At 44.2% G+C, this 22,006-nt stretch overlaps 1 protein-coding gene across 1 annotated transcript in view; it reads left to right on the top strand.

The window, feature by feature from the left end:
• Nucleotides 1–6,892: 6,892 nt before the first annotated feature.
• The window catches only part of ZC3H6 (zinc finger CCCH-type containing 6), a 28,458-nt gene continuing 13,344 nt past the window's right edge, over nt 6,893–22,006 (top strand). Inside the window, exons 1-4 of the mRNA XM_009949362.2 lie at nt 6,893–7,028; nt 18,784–18,964; nt 20,321–20,446; nt 21,461–21,716. Coding sequence (XP_009947664.2) covers nt 6,937–7,028; nt 18,784–18,964; nt 20,321–20,446; nt 21,461–21,716 — 655 coding nt within the window. The 5' untranslated portion in view covers nt 6,893–6,936. The remainder of the gene's footprint in view (nt 7,029–18,783; nt 18,965–20,320; nt 20,447–21,460; nt 21,717–22,006) is intronic.

The raw sequence follows: 22,006 nt of genomic DNA, 5'->3' as shown, positions 1-22,006 counted from the left end.
CAAAAGAAATTGGGTACAGGAGTTAACCCGCTTGCTGGGGCACGGGAGCCAAGCATTGTCCTCACCTGAGGCTCCACAAGGACAGTGTCCCGTAGCCTCAGTGCCTACACAGTGCAGAAAACAGTGGATAGAAACCATGGCCCTTACTTACTTTTTAATTATTTTTTTTCTTTAGGAAATAAATTAAGCTGGTGCATGCAGAAGGAGGGAGGCTCATGGTGACTACTGCTCTCCTCCCCGCTGGCCGGGGCTTGCTTGCACTGACCCCAGCCCAGTAAAAACATGACTCCACTCCCCTTTGGATGCCGAGAAAATCCATGGCAGCCCGTGAAGAGCGGGCTGGTCTGGCATCTCAATCCCCCAGGATTGCCTAGGACCAGAAAAATCCCTGAACATCCATTCATACAAGACCTGTCTGGCTCCTGGTGGCCCTCCTTGGCAAGCGGGATGTTGTGGCTGGGAGAAAGAGGAGACCCAGTGCCCTGCAGATGAGTGCTGGTGATAGGCTGGGGCTGTCCTGCCCTTCAGCCCATGGGCAGCAGCTCCTTAAACCTCCAAACTGGGTTGTGTGTGTGTGTGCACCCCTCTCGTCCCACACTGACCTCGGGGAGGCCTTTGGCTGCTCTAGGTACCTGTGTCAAGGGAGCTCAAGGTGTGAATATTTCATTTTTTCAACCAGTCGCAGCCTCCACCCTGCTGTGTGTGAGGAGCTCCAGGAATAGCCGGGGTTCAGCTGTATCATGTGCCGGGGACACACACACCTCCCCGGTCTCGCACCCTTCCCCCTTGGTACCCATTCCTCAGTGAAGTGCTTGTGCATGTTAACCACAATGCATGTTTCTCCATTATGCTGGTTTTAGTACAATTAAACGACGATATAGCCTCTGAGCAGGTGCAGAGTAGAATAAAAGTACCCAACACACATGTGGCTGGGGGGGCAATGGTCACCTGGAGCCATTGCAGGGGGCTCAGGGTCCGTGGGGCAAGAACCTGCCCCCATTAGTTTTATTTTTTCTGCCTTATGTTGCTTGGAAGGGGCTGGCTGGTGGCAGGGCAGCTTATCCCCAAGCATGCTTCCCCTTGAGCATCCTCTGGAGATCTCAAGGAAAAGAAGCCTGCTGATGCCCACCCTCTCCAAAAAAAAAGGCAGCGGGGCAGAGGTCCCTCAGGGGGCTGAGCTGCGCCCACTAAAATCCTTCCTACTCCTTGCCCCAGGGGAAGAGACTTCACAAGACCAATCTGTGCTGCATCTTTTGGGGGATCAAGCTCCCGGATATTTGGGGGGGGGGGGGGGGGGGTACGGCTTTTCCGTGGGCACTCAGGAGGGGGGCAGGACCTCTCCCTGCAGAACAAGGAGGGACATTCAGTGCCTGCTCCTCACCAATGCCAGCATGGGGCTGCCAGATCCCAGGCCCGGCGGATGGAGGATGTTTGGGTTGGCGGGCGCTCCGGCTGGACGGTGGAGCCGGGCAGGGAAATGCATCCCAGGGTTGAGCTGGGGGGGAGGGAAATTAAAACCCAACAGGCTTGCTCCTCCACACGAGTGCTTAAAAGAAAAAAAAAATAAAAATGCTTTTCTGAAAGTGTAGCTGCTTTCCAAAGTGGGTGGTGGTGGAGAAGGGTGGCCTGGCTCTGGCGAGAGTGTGGGGCCTACAGAGCAGCAGACCTGGGGGCTGCCCACCTTTGGATGGGGGTGGTGGAGATCCGCAGGGAAAGACCCTCCAGCTGCAGGTGGACAAAGCCCAGGAGGACCACCAGGAGAAGAAAAAGGAGCAGCTGGTGGGATGGATCAGTGCTGCCACTCTCAAAGGGGGCCGAGACGTCCTCTCCTCTCCTAAGGCAGGAGGACCTCCTTGTCCTGTTGAGGACACCTTGATAACCCTGGGGTGGTGTGTGTGTGGGTGTCACCATGCAGCTGGCCTCAGCACGGGGAAGGAGAAGGCTTTATGGACCTGGCTGAGGAAGGCTGGACTGCTTCATTGTGTGCCTGCACCCTGGGATTTCACCGAGCAGCAGGCAATGAGGTTTTCCTCGGAGCTAACCCGGACCCTGGCCAAGTAGCGTTTCATCCAGGAAAGGGAGCAGTTATCCCCATGAACCCAGCCCGGCGTGTGTTTTAAATTAGCGCCTTAGATAAGAGAGCAGCGCTGTGGAGGCAGCTGGCTGCGTCCTCGTATGCCACCGAAAATCGCTGCTGGAAGACAAAAGCCATAACAGGAAAGGAGCTGAGCTGAAATGAGAAGGAGTATTTTATTTATTTTATTTTTTAGGAAAAGCTAAAAATTAACGGACAGCTTTGGGGGAGGAAAACAAAGTTAGGAGAAAGAAGGCTACAGAGCGGGCAGCCCTGAGCCTGCAGTTTGCTGCAGCAGGGTCTGCCTGGCTGCAGTTGCCCAGCCTGGTTGGGTGTGCTTCTACAACGGGCCATTACAGTGTTTTTGGGATGATAAAGAGATCCCTGTGCTTGGGGATGAGATCCTCCAAGAGATGCAGAAGAGGAGGCTGGGGACGTGCCAGGAGCAGCTCCTGGTGCCTTACCTCTGCCGTCTCCATCACCCGTTCTCAGCTGCGGTACCTCTGATGGGTGAACGACGCTTTCCATCATCCTTGCACTGACAGCCCTTTTCCTCTCCTGGCTTTGCCGGGCTCTGGGAGCCAAAAAACAGGAGCCTGTAAGAGGATAAGTTCCTGGCGGAACGGAATAGTTTCCATCTGATGCTTTAACCAGCTAACGAGGCTGGAGACGGGCGTTTGGACCTTTGCACTGGAGGCTTTTCCTCGCAGCACAGCCCCAAACTGACCACATTTTCTTAATTCCCGAGGCCAGGGTGAACTGGTTTCCCCTCTCCGGGATGGGCGGGCATGCTGCTGGAGCTTGCAAAGCCATGCCCGGCCTCCCAGCCGCTTCTCACCCACCTCGAGGGCCATCTGAACCATCTCTCCCAGCATTAGCTGGCTGCAGATCTCCCTTTCAGCCCCAGAAATGTTTAAGGTCGGCTCTCTAGTGTCTGGACTGGGCTGCAAACCTCTGGCCAGCATTTGAGCTGACTAAAGGAGATTATTTTTTTTCGCCAGAGCAGCCGCTCCGGCATCTTGCAGACTTTCAGAGCCTGGAATGTGCAGAGAGAGGCTCTTCTGACCCTAGTAAATACAACTTCTCTTTGGGATAATAATATTTTGCAGCTCAAAAAATAGCTGGTTTGCCTCTCCTCCCTTTCTGCGGGTGCAGTGGACTCCAGACATATTCTGTGTGTCCCGGCAGGGGTTGTCCACCCTGCCCGAGCCCCAAAGCCGCAGTCTCTCACTCCAAATGGCTGAGGGGTGAGGATGCAAAGGTCAAAGACCTCACATGGAGGTGGCCTTGGAAGAAGGCTATGCAGTGCCCACCGAGGTGCCAGGAGAGAAATACAGCATCTTTTAATTTCCGAGGTCTGCGTGGGACAGCACTCCCTCTCCTCTTCACCCCAGCAGGGGAGACAAGCCCCAACTGCAGGGGCGAGAGGAGATGACCATGGCTTCATGTCCCGCTTTCCCTCCTACTCATCATCCTCCTTTCAAAATGCTTTCCTGACAGGCCTTTCCTGGCTAAGCACCCGAAATCCTGAGCATCCCTGCACTTCTCACTTTCAGTCTAATGAGACACATCCCTGCAAGTCAAAGAATGTTCATTATCTCTTTAACACGTGTGAGAATGTCAGGTTACTTTTAACTGCAGGTTAAAATCTGAATTTTACTACCTAGCTAGCACCCCCGAGAATTCCCCGCCTCGCACAGGGCATGTCCATCAGCGCTGCTGTGTCTCCTCCCACCTCACAGATTCGTGTCCCGGTTCGAATCCTCGCTGAAGCGACAGCACAAGCGCACACGCCAAAACACTTATTAATCCTGTTACGGGCTTTAACGAAGAGCTGAACCACGACATTTTTTATTTGTTATGGTTGCTAAGTATGTTGCTATGCTTTCCACACCATACCCCAGATCCCAGTATATTTGTGATATCCGAGAGCGCGTACTGGGGAATTTGTTTAGCTGCTATTGCCAAATTTAGTTAGACTTTGGAGGGAAAAAAAAAAAAAAAAAAAAAGAGCCATGCGGGAACTGCTCGGAAGCATACCTTTTTCCCTGACAACTCAAATGCATGTCGGGATATTTAAACAAACAGCTGCCCCCCATTCCTGCTGACACGTTTTTTGTTAAAATGGATTTTCGCAGAAAAGCAGAAGCCAGGCTTTCATTCTGAATTTGAAATCCTTTTTTTTAATTATTTTTATTTTTTGCCCGTTGCCTGGGGAAGATGGTGCTGAGCCCTGTGGGCTGCACACCACACTGAGATGAGCACATACTGAGAGGGTTAATTAGCCTTAATTAGCCCTAATGGCCCTCAGCAGCCCCACCTGAGGCTGCCACCCGCACCTCTCCCACGCTCCCTGGAGCCCTATTTCAGTCCCTGTTCGGAAAGAGTGCCAGTCTCCAGCTCAAGTTGTTTTGCTGGCTTGGCTTTGGACTTGCGTGGTGATCTGGAGCCTTGGCTGAATTTGGCCGTGATCTCCTGCCCCGCTCAGGTACTAGCCTGGTGTGTGAGCCCATGGAGAGATGGTGCTTTCCTCATGGATGCGAGGCTGCGCTTTGCCTCTGTGTAAGGGGAAAAATGTGCCTCCCAAATGGGAACTGATGCGGGTGTTGGGTTTTTTTTTGGTTTTTTTTTTTTTTTTGCTAGGATTGCTGGCACTGGAAAAAGAGAGTCATATGTCCCAAAAAGCCCTGCAAGCCAGGGAGACTGGCCTGTAAAGGAAAATAAGTTGATGCAACTTACTTGGGATTTTTCCAGAAAGTTTTTGACAAAGTCCCTCAAAAGACAATGTCAAAAGAAGTATCGTTAAAATGGTCAGAGAACAACAAACAAGTGTCTCCTGGGGACTGTGAACTGCTGAGAGTCAGCAGAAGCGGGGTAGGAATAAAAGTCCAGCTCTCAGCATGTGGGGGTCTCGCAGGTGGGATATCTCCATCTCGGTGCCAGTGTTGTTGTAAACAGACACATAAAAGTTTATGGAAGAAAGGATGAGCAATGAGGTGACAACACTTGCAGCTGAAGTTATTTATTTGAGTTGGACAAGACCACCCTGACGTGAAGGTACCAAACTTTGGAGACACTGTACTGTGGAAGAGGATGAAATTCACTGAAAATGCAAAGTGATGTGCGCAGCGAACCGCCGCCTGTGCTATCGGAGCAGTGAGAACGTGGGCGAACACTGGCCTGTGAGGGGCTGTGGTCTGGCTAAAGGCACAGGTCAGGCTTGCCCCGATTAATCTTCTTATCAACACGAATATTACAAGGTTGGGGGTTTATTACTATTGGCTTCAACAGTGCTCTTCAGCGTTTTGTCCCATAGCTCTACTAAGGACTTCTTGATGAGTTTGGGATCTATTTCTTTTTAATGAAACAACGGTCGTTGGAAGGACGCTGAAAGAGGATCTTGCCTCATATCTTGCATTTTTTGTGTAAGTTATTGTCTCAAAACTTCTTTAATACCGGTTTTTATCACACCCTGACCAATAACCCCTTCTCCAAGTAACTTTCTTACCCATGTCAGGTAATTTTTCTAGGCCCTTGGTGTTACAACACCTCCCAGCTGAGGAAGCGCAGTGACCGCCTTTCCCTGGGGTGGGCTTGCAGCCGCCTCGGAGAGCAAAACGTTTAATTAGAAACGTCAATCTCAGAACTAATTAACTGGTTTGGGACGGGCGGGGCGTCCTGACGCTGCCGGGGGCGAGCAGCAGGCCTGCGCACATCTCCCCGCTCTGTGGGCGCTGAGGGATGAGAAGGCCGCGGGTCACCACGGCGGCAGCACCGGGGAGGGGAACGGCGGGGGGGGCGGGGTTCGGGCTCCGCTCGCGGCTCTCGCGAGGCGGGGCGGAGCGGAAGCCGCCCCCGAGGAGCACGGGGTGGGTGTGTGTGGGGAAGGGGGAGCGGCCCGGAAGCGCCATAACGGGCGGCAGTCGCCATTAAGCGTCCGCCATAACGGCCGCCGGCGCGCGCACGTGACGCCAGCCCGCACGCGGCGAGGCGGGGCCCCGCCCCTTCTCCCCCCCCCCCCTTCCCACCGCGGGCGCGCGCACACGTCGCCCGCGCGGGGCGGCAGGGGAAGGCGGGGGGCCCCCGCCGCGCTGTCGCGACGTCACGCCGTCGTGACGGGCGGTGCCGCCGCTGCCCAATGGGCGGCCTGGGCGGTGAGGTGACGCGCGGAGTCGCCAGCCAACGGCGTGGCGGGGCGGTGCCGGCGGCGGAGGAGGAGGAGCGTGATCGGGGGCGGCGGCGGCGGCGGCCAGCGCGAGGCGACGCCATCGCGGCCCCGACCGGGCGCGGAAGACGCAGTGGTGGTGGCGGCGGCGTCGAGTGGGCTCCGCGGCTGCTGAGCGAGCGCGGGGCAAGCGCCGGGGGTCGCTGCCGCCGCTGCTGCCGCCGCTGCCGCCGTTTCTCCTTCGCCGCCGCTGCCGCCGCCGCCGCCATTTTGTGAGAGTGCCTCGAGCGGGCGCCATGTTTGTAAGGAAGAATTAGGGCAGCCATCTCCGGCCACCAGCACCTCCCTTCCCCCGTGTGTGTGTCCTCTCGTTCTCCTGTGCCCCGGGCCTGCTCCTCCGAGCCGCCGCCGCCGCTGCCTCCTCCTCCTCCTGCCCGCACGGGGCGGCCGGGCTCAGCCTGTGCAGCCTCGCCCTGCACTGAGTGCCCGTTAGTGTCTCACTAAGTAACCGTGAGTGAAACCTTCATCATCTCTCCTCACTGAGGGACCCGACCCTCCTCCTCACCGAGCCGCCCCCGAGAGCGGCTGTGCGCGCCGCCGCCGCCGCCACCTCCTCCTCCTCCCTCCGCACCACGGGCAGCGGCAGTGTCCTGCCTTCCTCCACCTCCCTCCTCCTCACCACACCACAGCCAGCACAATGGCCTTTGAAAGCCTGTTCTCCAAACCCCCAAACCCAGTTCTTGACCCAAACATGCCCGACTCTGACAGGCAACATGCAGGGGACGAAAGGTCGAGTAACATTCTTCTCTCTCTCCGCTTCTCATAATGGTGATACTAGTGGGGTGATGATGATGCTGATAATGATGATGATGATGATGATGATGTGTGTTAAATGTGCCTAGGGGGTTAACGATGTTTTTGTGGGGGCAGGTCACCTTCAGGCTGGAAGACCGGGCTGAGGACTGGGGTGGTGGTGGTGGGGAATGCAAGGAGGGGAGCGGGGGTGTCACTGAATTAGAAGTGCATTATTAGTAGGGTTTTATTTTTTGAATGCATGCGTTTTACATCTTCATTTATTTATTCTGGCTGGGAAGGGGGACTGTTTTCCATTTCTTTCCATAAATTGCACTTTCCAGCGGGTGTCTGTTGAATGTCACCATTGTTCTTTTTCTTCCTTGCCCTGGCGCTGCTAGTCAGGTAGGAAAGGGTGCTTGAGTTGTTTTTTTTTTTTATGTTGTTTTTGTTTATACAAGAATCTCTCACTAGGTCCATATTTAACGTCATTTTCTTGCCAGATTACACCTTACACATTTAACTGGATCTTTTTTTATGCAGATTAAGGTCTGACTGACGTTATCTTTGCCACCTCTCAGTCCCCATGCGCAGAAAACCAGAGTCCTGTTCCTGGTGAAAGGACCTCTGTTCCTCCCTCCCTTTCTCTCCTGCAGCTGCTGGAAATTCAAATCCTTTCTCTAGGCAGCCCTGGCCTTCCTAACTGGTTCCAAAAATACTATGCCAGGGTGACAGCTACCAGTCCTTCAGTCTACATCTACTCAGAGCATTTGTGACACAACTGCAGGAGTTAAAAATGCTGGTTTTCAACAGCTGGGCTTCAGTCTGTCCTCCCCACACAGCTCCACCACTGTGCTTGGTACTTGCTTCAGAGGACTGCAAAACACTGAAAAATAAAGGCTTGTGAGCGAACGTAACTGTTCCCTCGCTGGAGGAAGAGTCACTAATTCTGTGTTACAAATTGGGAAGTGGAGGGCCGCACGAGCTGACTGACTCGTCCAAAAATGGTACTGTGATTTAGTGACAGGTTCAGGGCAGACCCCAGAGCTGCTGACTCCTTTTTTCACCTTCCTGCTTCTAATTATGAAACAGTGTAAGTTGGTCGTGCTGTGTGTTCCAAAAAGAGTGCACTGTAAAAAAGCAAACTACTAATCCACTGGGATTGCTGAAGATAGGGCATAACTATGTATTAAAACTGCGCAGCACTAGCAGGCAAAGTGTTTTAGAGTTCCCGGAGTTAGTAAGTCTGTGACTTTTTACTGTTTCAAGGATTGAAAATACTTTGTGTTTTAAAGTCCTCCTTGAGGGCAAGCCCAAGTTACACACTATTCCGCTGGAAGCATAGTTTATTTTAACTTGAAGTTACTCATGTGATGCTGACAAGTACAGTTCCTTTAACCAGCTGTTCTCACCAATATGCCTGTTGTTACACTGGTCAATTATGAAATAGAATAAGTAAGTACTACCTAACAGTCTAATGTACTTTTAATACAGGTTAATTTGTAAACATTGCTTTATAGTGTTTTAATTTCAGAAGAGCAGAAGACTGTAACAATAAACATATTTACCTGTTAAATAATACTTTTTTGTAAACAAGACTTATAAAACTTCTGCTCCCCTCTGATCTGAGACGTGTAAAGTGTATTCTTAATACACCTAGAGTGTTGTTTAAAAAAAAGGCCCCCAAAATTAAATATTTGTATCATATTAGGTGTGCAAATGTAACCCTGTGGAAATGTAATATTTTAACTTTCTGAAGTTTACAAAGATTTCCCTACCAGCTGGGGACTGGGAAGGCTTAAAGAGAAATGGTCTTTCCCGTCCACAGTAAACATGGTTGACTCACTGAAGGGAGGGGCAGCACAGCTTTACCTATCAATGTTTTTTAGTACTGAATTGTTTTTGTCCAGTCTCTGTTGTAGTCAGTTGAAAAGCCAGCTGTAAGGTCTATCGAAAAGATGCAGGTACCTGATGCACTCGTATTCTGAGTTACCTTGAATTGGAGTCTAGCTGTAACACTAGCTTGATATTTTAAAATCAACATGTCTATTTTCAGTAAGTTTTATCTTGCAATCAATTTTTGCACTGCATTGGTAGCTCAGTAGGACTAGTTTACTGTAGGTACAGCCCATAACAGGAAGCTGCTGAAACAATTTAACAGGTTAGATCAATTTGTGCAGCATAGATGAACAGCGTTTCTGTTAACATTTAGTTAGATTCTGAACTGATCTGTAGAATTATAAAGAAGTTGGTTAGTGGTTTTGAGCAGTAGAAAGTAGTAAAAAACCCTTGTATGTCCACACTTTGAATGTTCTAAATTGGAAGATTGTTTTAATCCAAAGTCTTTTATAGGTGGGGCACCTGATTAAGTGAGGAAAATTTCTCATTCTTTAAATATTTTTAGTTGACTCATTGTGGAGACATTGTCTTTGGTGAAGTATTTGAGACTTTGTATACACATAGGTAACGGGCACCTTTTAAAAGTTTTTCCTGTAAGGTTAGGTTTTATTAAGGATTGCTTGTTATGTAGGTAATGTTTGATAGGGCAAGAAAGAAGTCTGAGGTGAGGTGCAGGCAAACTCAGTTACAGCAAACAAATACACAAATGTGTGTAAATGTGCAAATTATTGCTCTCTTTTGGATGTCCGCAAGGTCTAATGGCTTGTGATAGGTTGCTGTTACCATCATCTGCAGGACTGGGTGCTTTGTGTTTCTCTCAAACTCTATTTTGTAGACATTGTCCCACCTAGACATCACTCTGTGGGTGAATGTACGTGCCTGAGAGAAGAACTGAACACTTGTCACACATACAGAAGAATTCAGTCCTCCTGCAGACTTCTGTGCACTTTGATTTTCTAACTAATAGTGAGCATAAGAAGGACTTGTTTGCTACAGTGGGTTCTGCTTTTGAAATCAGTGCCAGATTTACAGTTGCCAGGAACTTTAGAAAATAACTTGGAGTTCATTTGTTTTTAAAATCTAAAACATTAGGTTGGTACTGATACTTTCTGTTGGCTATCTCTGCTTTACTGTCATTTAATCTCTAGACTTGGAGATTTCTTGTACCATTATCTGCTGTAAAAATAGCAGTGACCTAATGATAGGTCTGAATATGGAGATGCTAACACAGATCAGATGTGCTACTTGCATTTCATTACTTATGCTTCTGTAGCCAGCATGGTCTTACGAGTTGCATTGCAAGTGTAAGTATTGGGCCCCTTTTTGTGTGCTCGTGGTACCGTAAAGGAATTTCTATATTAGAGACAGCTCCCCAACAGACACTTGAGCAGCCTGTGAACTTTCTTTAGAAAATTGACCTGATTTTTGCACGGAGTGTTTTGGAAATGCCACTTCAAAGCTGTTGCATTTCAGGTTCCTTTTCCCAAGAACTATGCTAATCCTTATTGTACACTTTTTCATTGTGTATTTGATACAATTTTTAATTTTTAAAATGAAGTTGGTACACTCACTTTCTTATTCAGGGTCAACTGATTTGAGTTCTATGAAGTGTAGTTGAAATGTTTGATTGTGCGAGTTTGCCCGCTTCTAGCTGTGGTGCTGCTCTCCCAAAGCCTGTCCTTCACCCAGCTATGTGTGCCTGGTGTAAAGCCAGATGAGCCCGGTGAAGAGAGATTCCACCCAGCCAGCCCTTCGTTTTTATTTTATTTGCCCAGTTTCCTCATCCAGCTGTCTTAGGCATTGCCTGCTCACTTTCCGTGTACCGGTTTTGCAGTCCTTGGTGAGTGTGATTTACGCTCTGATGCTTTAACAGGTCTCTCTCATTCATGGTAATGGAGACCTGCTCTGCTGAATTACAGCCGGTGGCAAGTAAAGGGAAAAATGCAAGTGGTGGGTTGTAACCAAGATGCGTAACAGCAAATTGAAATCTGTGTTATGTACCTTAGTTGTACATTTTCTCCGTTACTGCTTAGTCAATGTTACATTGCAGGCAGCTTTGCCCGTGTTTTGTCTCGATCCACGTGGCTCCTCAGCTCCGTGAAGCACCATAGCATTACGAATCAGGGAAGCATTTGTGGAGCAGGAGGGCTGAAGATCTCCTCTAATCCTAGTTGCTATTGTCCAGCCCGACTGCTCTCCCAGTCTCCCTTGCCACAGGTTTTCCATCCATCTTTGTTAAATTTGATGACTTAAATGCATCTCTTTTATTCTGCCTAGTGCTTCAATGCCCTCTGTCCACACGTGTGTAGTTTCATTTGAAAATGTTTACTTATGGCTGGTTTTAGATATTTTTTTTTCAGTAATAGTTAATCGCCAAAGAATGTGTTCATGTTGAGTTGAAGTTGTTTGTGATTACTGAATGCAGCCTTGTAGTGATTTATTGTTTTCCAGCATGATTTCAAAACTTGCTTTGACATTAGGAAACTGGGAAGTGAAGAGATAATCACTCCCAAATATGCCCTGTGGGCAAACAAGGCTTACTCGCCATCCAGCCGACATTGCAGGAGTCGCAAAACCACAGCTGGCTGATGTATCTGTTTCTCCTCATCCTCTTGGGGAGGAGGAGGAGGTGGTCTGTGTGAGAATTCTGTAATTTCTTCTACAGCGTTAAACCCCAGAGTGCAGAGATGGTCAGGCAGCAGGGTGAGAAGGTGGGCTTTCCAAAAGTTGCTGGTTGGCCTCCAGTGGCACTACAGGAAGCTATTTTTTGGCATGCTTCCCTGCTGTCATTCTCACTTCCTTCCCCCTTTTTATGGGAACGCAGTATCTGTTACAGCCAGCCCTGGGGATGAAAGCAAACCAGAGGTTAAAGAACCCAAGCAGTCTGGTCTGTAACTTTTTGTGATGCAGTTTCACTGCTTGGCTGTAGATTAAAATAACAATGTTTGCAGAGTGGTCAAAACTAATAGGCAGCTGAAAAGTGGCATGAGTGACCAGCAGAACATTGTCAAAGGATCCAGTGCTGATTCTCGGTGGACACTGGCTTGTTGTGTTAATTGCAAAAACACCTTCAATTTTGTAGTTATTTCCCTTACTAATTAATGAATTCTTCAGTGTAGCAGCATGCTAGGACAACTTAATTTCGTGAATTTTAGCCCTCCAAGATCTTATTTTAGATATGTAGTTTTCATGTCATCAAATTGCATCTGTGTTATTGTGCTCTTCATAATCTTAGAAAACCAAAACCTTACCTGTGAGAGTATTGCAGGTTCGTTGTGTGGTAGTAAACAGGACAGAAAGTATGCATGCAATGATGGGAAGCGATAGCCCTGTACGGCTGTGCAGTCACAAGTGCTGCATAGCACCGTGTTTTTCTAGATGCATTGGGTGTGGAAAATATGCGCAGGAGGGTTCCATGAAGGAGCAGGAGTGTATGAGGAGCTAGAATAGAGGTGTTGAGGGAGGAATCTGGTTTGGGGTACTAAGAAAAACATGCCCAAAGGAGACTAAGGAGGAAAAGTATCCAGGAGGGGTAAAAGTAAGGCTTTTTCACCAAATAAGTCTTGACTGGTGTCAAAAGCACTCAGGTAGTTTCCTGTCAGTTTAAACTCTCTCTCCTGCATTGTATGTCCTTATCACACATATTCAGGGGTCGGCAGAGCAGGTGTATGATGCTATTGTCAACCCCTGTAAATTAAGCGCTGTTTCTAGAGGAGAAGATGAGGTTTTGGGCATCCTCAATGTTTTCTGATAACCTATCTCGTCTAGAACTAATTGCAGAAAAAAGAGGTTAAGGTTTAACAATCCACTCACTTTAGGAAGGAATAGATTTTATTTTCTTTTTGGACAGTAATATTCAATTATTAGTAGCTTCTTAGAAAATAATTTATTACTTAAGGTGTTAGAGATCTGCTATGTATAAAGTTTGCACTCTTGCTACTGTGTCCTTTCTCTGTCCGTACAAGAAATAAATGGGAGGTGTTTGCAGCCCTCTATTTTTATCTACTGTGTACTGCTTCTAGTCTTGGTAATGCTTTCAGAAAGTCTTGGCTATGAATAGTCTCTTTAAGGCTTATTCTAATAAATAAAGTTAAAAGCATCATATTGTAAAACAAATGTAATTATTTTTAAGTGAGACCTTTCCTCAGCTGTGAATCAAACCTACCGAAATTGGACTTAACAGAAAATAATGTTTGATGATAGAGATTCACATTTTGTTTGGTTGTCCAATTTTATTCATGTAAGTTCTTAAAACACACAGAAGTATGGTTCTCATGTAGCACCTGCTCTGTCTGTGAGTATGCTAAGTACTTCTGTTAGGAAGATTGGAAAAACAGTCCCACAGGGAAAACCTTTTCAGTTTTCTTGAAATATTTCAGAACTACATCATCAGCGTACTGAGAAAATGCGTCTTGTTTTTGTATCTTGGACTTGCGGAGCTTGAGTTGTAAATCTTCTTTGAACATAAAGAATGCTATTTTTAAAAATTACTCAGACTAAGGGCAACAAAGGTGAGTTAAAGCCAAGTTTGAATGTTAGAAATTAAACTGTAAACACTAGAGTAATGGCGAGTTACTTTATGTGTGGATTTCTATTTTCCCTAACCAGATATTTACATAACTGCTCTTTCAGTGGTTTCACCACACTGATTCTCCCCGAAAGATAATTTTGCTTCTGTGCCTTTCTAAGCCATTTTGGAAATGCTCTAGAAATACACTTGGGACAGTAGAAGTGCTTTCTGGTTTTGTTTTCACATACCTATGAAGCTCCAAGTATCTGGAGATTGCAGAAGAGGGAAGGATCCATCAGTGATTGTAGTTCTTTCTCCAGCATTTGGAGATGAACCAAATTTTTTGTGTGCGTGCCTGGCCCTTGTACAGGGGCTGATAGGAAGGATCACGGCCGGTGTGCTCCCTTTTGTTGGTTAGGATTTGTTTAGCTCGTGGAGTCTCGGTGATGTTACTTAATTGTACGTGTCCTGTGTTCTGCATTGCAAGATTGCATTTGCTGTGCGTTATGAGGCAATAGTTCATATGGCAACTTGTTTTAATCATCCAAGTCATCCAGGGCTCTTTATGAAGGAGTTCCAGTAGGTCAGACAGTGGTAGCCAAACACCTCTAAGCAACTTAAACTGGGTGTTTAATGAAGATGCTTTTGTTTCTCTTCCAAAAGGACTCTAAATGCACTGGGGTGGAAAGGGCTTGGTAATGCTAGCCGAGATCTCTGGGTAGAGGTGAGTTAACCTCTTTGCTGTTTTCCATGACAGAATTTTATACTGCAGGTTTGCACTTTAATAGGTCAGGGATTAACTTCTGTTAATCTGAAGACGTGTCAGATTCAGTTCAGCTTTTGCAAATGCAAGTATAGAATCCAAGAAGATAACACATGGCAGAAGTTAAAAATTGCCAGCGTTTGTTCCTTCAGCACAGAGGCTGTCTTTTCGGCTCCCGAGGTGTGCGTCGTGTAGGCATTGTAAACCGTTCCCCATCAGCTCATTGGCATTGTTTCAGCGGAGGTTGTTTTTGTCGTGTGTTGTTTTGTGGGGTAGGGTAGTTGAAAAAGACAACAAAATTATACTGCCTTGCTTTTCTAGATCAAGAAAATTTTGGGTTTTGTGTCAGACATTTCCAGCAATAACAGAAGCATACTAAGATATTCTGTAAGCAATTAGCTGTGCTTTGCAAAACAGAAGTTCAGATTCTCTCTTGTTAGATTAGCATTACTATTTGTTGTAGATACCTGCCAAAGGGAAATCAACCTCAGACTCAGACCCGTTTCCTAGAAAATCATCTGCTAGCTGTGTTTTGTCCAGACCACATCTGTTGTTGACTTTTATTAGTCATAGTGGAAAAGGAGGTAGTCTTGGTTCATATCGCCGAAAGCCCTTCCCAAAGCTGCTTGCTATAGCCAAGTCTGTGGAATATATTTAGGAAGTGAATTTCTAAAAGGGGTAGGTTTTGCACTTGCTTTCTGGAGTACAGCTCCAGTTTGGATTTTAAATGGGGAAAAAAACCCAGAAAAATGGAAGGTGATTTTTGCCCTATAACTTCCTTTAAACTTTTCTTGAAGAGTAAATAATTTTCAAGAAATGATACTTGATCATTATCTTTTCAAGTCATATTTATCTCATCCTTTTTTTTTTTTTTAACATTCTTGAAGTTCAATGCTTGGAAAATTCTAAGATGATGTGGAAAGAATGTAGGCATTTGGGGATTAGAGGAGTTTTGTAATCTTACCTTTGAAATACAATCCAAAGGATAGTATTACTGAGATTCTGCATGATTGTTTTACCTAGAAAGTTATTTGAGTCCTGGATGCATCCCAGAAGTGTAAATATATGACAGCAGTTTCCAAAAGAACTGGTAACTGATAAATACCTTCTTTCCCAAAGAGCATTTTCAGTAGGCATTTTACTTAAGAGGAGATTTTAATTGTGTAGATATCTTTTAGAGAGTGAGTTTTAGCTCACATTGTCAAAATATGAAAGATTGTTTTTATCTAATAGCTCCAGCTGTTTCAGAAATATTTGTGTTGCATTTCATTAGGCACACTTTATTAATCAAGTATCTCCTGGAAAGATGTGACAAATGCTTTCTTGGCATATTGTATGATGTACTTCAGGATTTGTTGGGGACGCTGGAGATAACTGGTGGCATGGTGTTTGAAGAAGTATTTATTTTATGCTTGGGATACATATTCTGAAGATACTTTATCTTTTCTTAAGTATGGGAATATCTTGGTGTTGCATTCTCCTTCACAAGGCAGTGTAAGGATTGTGTGTGAGCAGATCTCTGTGAGCACCTCATAAAAACCCCATAAAAATGGGTTCTGAAGCCACCTCTGTAGTTCACATTTGGTGCCCACTTGGTAGTGAGAATACGTTTATTATTATTAATTTCCTTGTTCATAGTTTTCTATTGTTTTATATTTAAGCTAAAAAATAATGTCCTTTTCAAAATGTGTCCAAGGAAATGTTTAAGGCCATAATATGCAAAACCAGTGAGGACTGCATTTGCAGTGTAGCTAAACTTTTAAGAAATAGCAGTTCAGCAGTTTTTCTTACCTTCTGAGTTCCTTTTTGTTTTGCCAGCACCCACAGTTGTATTCAGTGTGTTGGAGGGAAGACCATCCTTTTAATGAGCTTGTTGTCCATGAATTTGTCCTGTCCCATTTTGTGGCTGCTGCTGTCTGCTTCAACAACTGCCTGTGGCAGTAGCTCCTGAAAGGTCACTCACTGCCTGCCAAGAACTTTCTTTTACTGCCCATCACTGGGAATGATGGTCTTTAAATGACACCTTCTGTAGCAGAATCCTTTATTCAGATTAAATCTGCCTTTTTATGCCCACTTTTTAATATTTTTACATTTGAATGCTTCTTATAAACTTTCCTTCTTTCCAGTCCTATCACTTCATGCTACTTAGCAAAACAAAACTGTCTCCAGTACTTATCTAGAAGATTATTTTCTCCCATATTCCCGAGTACTTTTTTTCAGTCTCTAGGCAGGCTAGCTGCCTTTGCCATCGCTTAGAAATTGTTCTTTAAGTCCCCTTCTTGATCATGTAATATAGCAAAGCATCATATTTGCGAGGCTCAGATGTATGCAACTTGGCTTTACGTGGTTGCAGTGGGTTGCCACAAGATGATCAGAAGGCATCGCAGTTGCTGTAGATATGCCGTAGGGTCCCACCAACAGTTGAGAAGTAAAGGTGGTACCCTGAAATTGATGGGTTTCCTTAGTTTTTCTCCAAAGCCTTCATGTGAGTCAATAATCTGAAAGGGGGGGGCAGGGGGGGTGTTCCATTTTTTTTGTCTGGTTAGTGATCTGTAATCATATCTTCATGGTATTTTGGGCTTTTTTTTTTTTTTTTGTTGGTTGGTTGGTTGATTTTGTGGTTTGTTTTGGGTTTTTTTTGGGTTTTCTTTTTTGCACTGTGGTTGATAAGAGCATTTAGTTCTAAGAAGCTGCAGGACATACGAGGTGACAATACAGCAGTCGTGTCTTCTCCCCTTTTCTTCTCCCTGGCATATCCGGGTACTCTTCCCACAAAAAGCCAGAACTTTGGGTTGCTTCTAACTTCTTAACCACTGTTTGTTTTTTTTTTTTTTACGGTGGAGACTCAGGTCTTTCACTTCCTGGGGAGTTCTTCCCCCTTCCTACCATTCACAGTTCCCTTGAAGAAGACAGAGTTGAGCATCAGGTTAGCCAGTACATTGTGAGTACAGGACCAAGGTGGGCAAATTGTAAAGCAATTTAATATAGCCTAATTACTGCTTCTGTCCTAGTACCTTCTATTAGTTCAGTCTTGGTTTAGGGTTTGTTTTTGGTTTTTTTTTTTTTTAAAATACAGTTTTCTAGTATCTATAGGCTTCTCCCCTTGCTGCCCCCACCATCTGTAGCATTTAGTGCATTCGTAGAGTGAGGGTTTCAGACACCATAGGGCTGATGGCATTTTCAGGCAATCTCCATGTAAAAATTCAGGACTGAGTTTCTATAAGGTTCCATGATGCCTGCAAAGGCTGAATCCCTGAAGCAGTGGCAGTCATGTAGAAATAATTTTATAGAGCCCATTATAAATGTTTAAAACCAGTAAGTTTTTCCACAACCAAAACCCAGCAAATACCAAATAGTAGAAGGGGAGTTGAGATTGCTTCAGCAGTATGTCTGAACTAGGGATGAGAAATAGATTAGCTGGTGGTTTATCAAAATGTTTCTTTCATGGCAATGTATTTTCAGGATTGTTATTGTTTGGGTCCATAGACAAAACTTTAAATAAAGTCTTATTTAATCACAGAAACTTTTTTCCCTGCTGATGGAGACAAGCACAAGCTTTTCTGTTATTTAGTCTACAAGCACTTTAAAGTGTTAAATTTTGTGTATTTTTTTTAAGCACCCTTTAGTGTTACTCCAATTTGAAGACTTCTGAGACAGTGGGATTCATATGCAGAAGTTATGTTCACATGCATATTGTTCCATTTACAGTATTTATTGATGTATGAAAGAACCCCCTACAAATGTCAATGTTACAAATTTTAAAAAGAAAAAAATCCACCCTGGGTAGCTTAGAAAAACAGCATCATCAGATGCCTGGTTTCTGTCAGCTTTTGGATTCTAGCAAATGAAATGCAAATGTTAACTACTCCTTTCTTGTCAACTACTACTGCTAATTTCTTTTGAAGAACATACTTAACTGCTGAATTAATTCTCCTGTCTTGAATTGCTCGTGACTTTGGCTGTTACACCCTAGATGCTACAGACCCATATGTAGTTCCAGGAGCTGGGCTGTTGAAGGAAATGTGTTTGCATTACTGTGCAGGTTTTCCTGCAGTGCCCAGCCGCTTGTTTTCATTATTGCTACTCTTCAGCTATATGGTTTTCAAAGAGTTTCAATTGCCTTTAATTTTGATCACATCTGTTCTGCGAGTACAGCACCATAAAGACATGCAATAGCATTGTCGTAGAAGTATTTCTAGAAACAGTTGAACTACCTCTTCAGTTTGAAAAGTGTTTAAGGGCAACAGAATGCTATGTGTTGAAGCAGGTTATTTTATTTAGGTTGGAGAAAACTGTGTAAGAAGAGAAGACCTTTGTTCTGAGAAGTAAAAAAACCACATAGTTTTTAAACTTTTAAATTTTGCAGTAAAATTCAAGGCCGTTTAATGGGTTGCATTCCATTTTTCTTTAACTATGAAAGAAAATTCTAGAATCCTAGTAGTTCTTGGGGTGTTATATGTATTAAAATGTATATGCACATGTAACTAGTGGAAAAATTCTGTGTGTGCGTTCATTTTTCCTGTGCAGATGAGACGGATAATAACATGTTATTTTATTGTACTGAATTTTTCCTCCTACAGAGAAGACGGAGAGCTAGAAGATGGTGAAATAGATGATGCAGCATATGAAGATGTGAAAGAACATGGTACAAAAGGTGATGATAAACAGAAAAATGAAAAAGGACATAGAAAATCACGGAAGAAACGCAAAAAAGAAAAAGAAAAGAAAAAATCAAAAAGGAGAAGACGGGATAAGCATAAGGTTAGGAAGTGCAAACCAAAGTATTGGAGGTGCTTGTTTTCATTCCAGGTTTCCAGGTTAAGACAAGGATCCAGGGAATTAGAGAAGAAAGCTAAAATAGCTTTATTGCTATTTAGGCAGTCTTTGGACTCTGAGTGCAATTTTTGAGATTCCCATCTTACCAATGCATTTCAATATTGAAGAACTTGTTGAAATAGACTTTTGACACAGGGAAGTGTGTAGTCACACATATCAGTGACAGGTTATGTGGGGTAAGAGACAATAAATCACTAAATAATCTAGCCACAGCACGTTTGAAATGATAGTTTGGAAACTTGTTAGCTTTGCCCAAATGCATTTTCATAAACTTGTTTTTCATCTGTTTATATTTAAAAGAAATACAAAATCAGACTGTAGGTGTAACTGTGTTATTTGTGATATACTTTTTCATTGGATGCTTATTTATTTTAGTGTTTCTTTTAATAGCTGTTTACAAAATATTGACATTTATGAGCATTTTACTCTCTGCCACTGTCAATGGTGGTTCTGACATGAAAGCCTGAAGTGTTAAACCACTACTTATATTGTTTAAATCCTAAGCAGTGGTGTAAGTTAGGGACTGGCCACTGACAACAATAATGGTAGCTGAACCATAGAGAGTAAGAGTTTTTTAGGATAACAGGCAAAATGTGAATTTACAATTTTGCTTTTTGTGCTAATTATCATATTTAGAGAAGAAAAGATTTCAGGCTAGTTAAGTGACTTCTTCAGTAAAGTTCGTTAAGATAATGTTTCTAATTTGTATTTTAATAAATAAATGCGAAAGTTCCACAGAATTTTAAGCTGGAAAACTAAACCTGATGGTAATTCTCTAAAAAATGGCAGAAATACAGTATTATCATATGGTTTTGTCTAAATTTTCTGCAAAACAATACATCTGAATAAAACAGTTGTGATGCAGTAACGCTAAGTTTTCTTTTGGCAGAAAATGAGACGATGCTAATGATTTCTATGGTCATAGGCAAGTTTCTAGCCATCCCCCAGATTTTTAGCCTTCCAGCAGCATCCCTGCTATGTCACAAAGAAGCAGGGCTCAGAGAGACCTGTAGGAAGCTGATACAACCCAGAGAAACCACATAGCCGTCAATGTTTACATTCGGAAGCCTCACCGGATCAGATCTCTTTCTCTGATAAAAAGAGTGGGTCATCAAAGAGTGTGCTTGCTTTAGCTTCCCCCAGAAGCAGAGGTTTGTGAGAGTTAAGAAAATATTTTCATTTATTAGGCTAATGCTTCTGTTAAGTTCACATACAGCAGACCAGTTACACAGAGAATTACATAACAACGTCCAAGAGACCTATTTTCTTCTTTTTTTTCAGCATAACTCCCCTTCCAGTGATGACAGTTCAGACTACAGCCATGATTCTGATATTGAGCGTACAGAAAGACCACATAAAAAGAGTAGCAGCTCTTCATACAGAGATTATGATTCTTCGTTCAGTCAGGTAGTATTTTTTTTTAACTGATTTCTCATGTCTTTATTTAGGTGTAATTTAAAAAATGAAAATGTAAATGATGCAGTTTTTGAAGGCCGTCGTGATCACAGTGCCCATTCTCACAGATTTCAGGAAGCACATCTACTTCTCATCTCCTTGGGTGGATTTCCAAATGTAAAGCATTGTTTGCCACATGAGTGGTGTAAACAAGCCTGATAACTATTTTTTCCTCCACCAGGCAACAATTAAGATACCTTCATTATTGCCTGCACTGGATTTAGACTGTACTAAGAGAAAACAGCTCTTGAAAAGCCACCTTTAAATGTCTAGAGTTGATTCTGCTTTCGGATAGTTCAATTTGTCCTGGCTTTTCTCAGTCTGTGCAGCTTGATAGCCCTCCTGAGACCCCTGGGTGAAACAGAATACCATCCTCTAAAGCTGTGACACAGCAGCTTGGTGAGACTCTGGTACTTCAGAGGAGAGGAGACTTTTTTTTTTTTTAGCCTTAAACCATTCCAGAAACCTCTAAGCCACCCGAACTTATTAACAAACTGAAGATCCTGTCTGCAGAAATGGGAGAAGGGACAGTGCTGGCTTAGGAGTGGTGATAAGCAGTATTTCGTCTTACTGACAGAGACAGGACAGGTTGTTTCATCTGTGTCCAAGATTGTCAGGATATGGAGCTCATGAATGGAAAGAATTATTTTAATTGTAGTTCATCTAAGTAGCACTTAGAACTGCATATGTTAAAGTGCATTGTCAACCCCACTGATAAGTTTTATGGAGTATAGATGCTGTTCTTTTTTGTCCTTTTTCCTATTTTCATGCATTCAGAATCAAAAGTACTAATTTTTACTAAATAACTGATTTTCAGTGTTTATTATTAATGCTTGTTTGTGCAAATCTAGTAGACAGCATGACCATAAAACAGGGTGAAAACAATTGGTTTTGTTAGAACAGTTCAGAGGGATGTTTTTTGAAATAATTGAGTTGCTTCTGAACAATGCAATCCCTTTCATACAGCATGGACACGTATCAGGAAATTACATGAGTTCACAGAAAATGCAACATAAAAAAAATATCAAAAGTAAGGAGTATGACGACTATAGTCATTACAGTGATGAAAACTTTGGTAATTATAATGAGGAAGAAAAGGATGAAGATTTTGCTGATCAGCTTAAACAATACAGGCAAGCTAAAGAGACCTCCAGTACTGATTTAGGACCTCCATTCCCGAAAGAACCAGTGAAAAAACAGGGGATGAAAGGGATCCAGAAAGGTAAGAGAATTTGAATCATTAACTGTAGTAATGGATGGTGGCAGCAGTTGTATCACATGTTATTTCAGGATGTTTATCTTGAGAGCTGAATGAAGAAAGCTGCCAGTGGCTGCTTTCCTATGAGCTTGCAGTGATAACGGCGTTCACCAGCAAGGAATAATATCATACAGTCTCACTGATGCATATATTGAAGAAAAAGATCAAGCGTTGGGTAACATATGTAGTAAATAAACAAATAAAACCCTATTAAAAAGCCAAGATCTTTGGTGTGTAACTTTAAGTAAGAAATC

This window comes from Leptosomus discolor, chromosome 2 (genome assembly GCF_034619465.1).
Source record: "Leptosomus discolor isolate bLepDis1 chromosome 2, bLepDis1.hap2, whole genome shotgun sequence".
Taxonomy (NCBI): Eukaryota; Metazoa; Chordata; class Aves; order Leptosomiformes; family Leptosomidae; genus Leptosomus; species Leptosomus discolor.
Note: the sequence above shows the minus strand (reverse complement) of the source record. Positions and strands in the feature narration are given on the sequence as shown.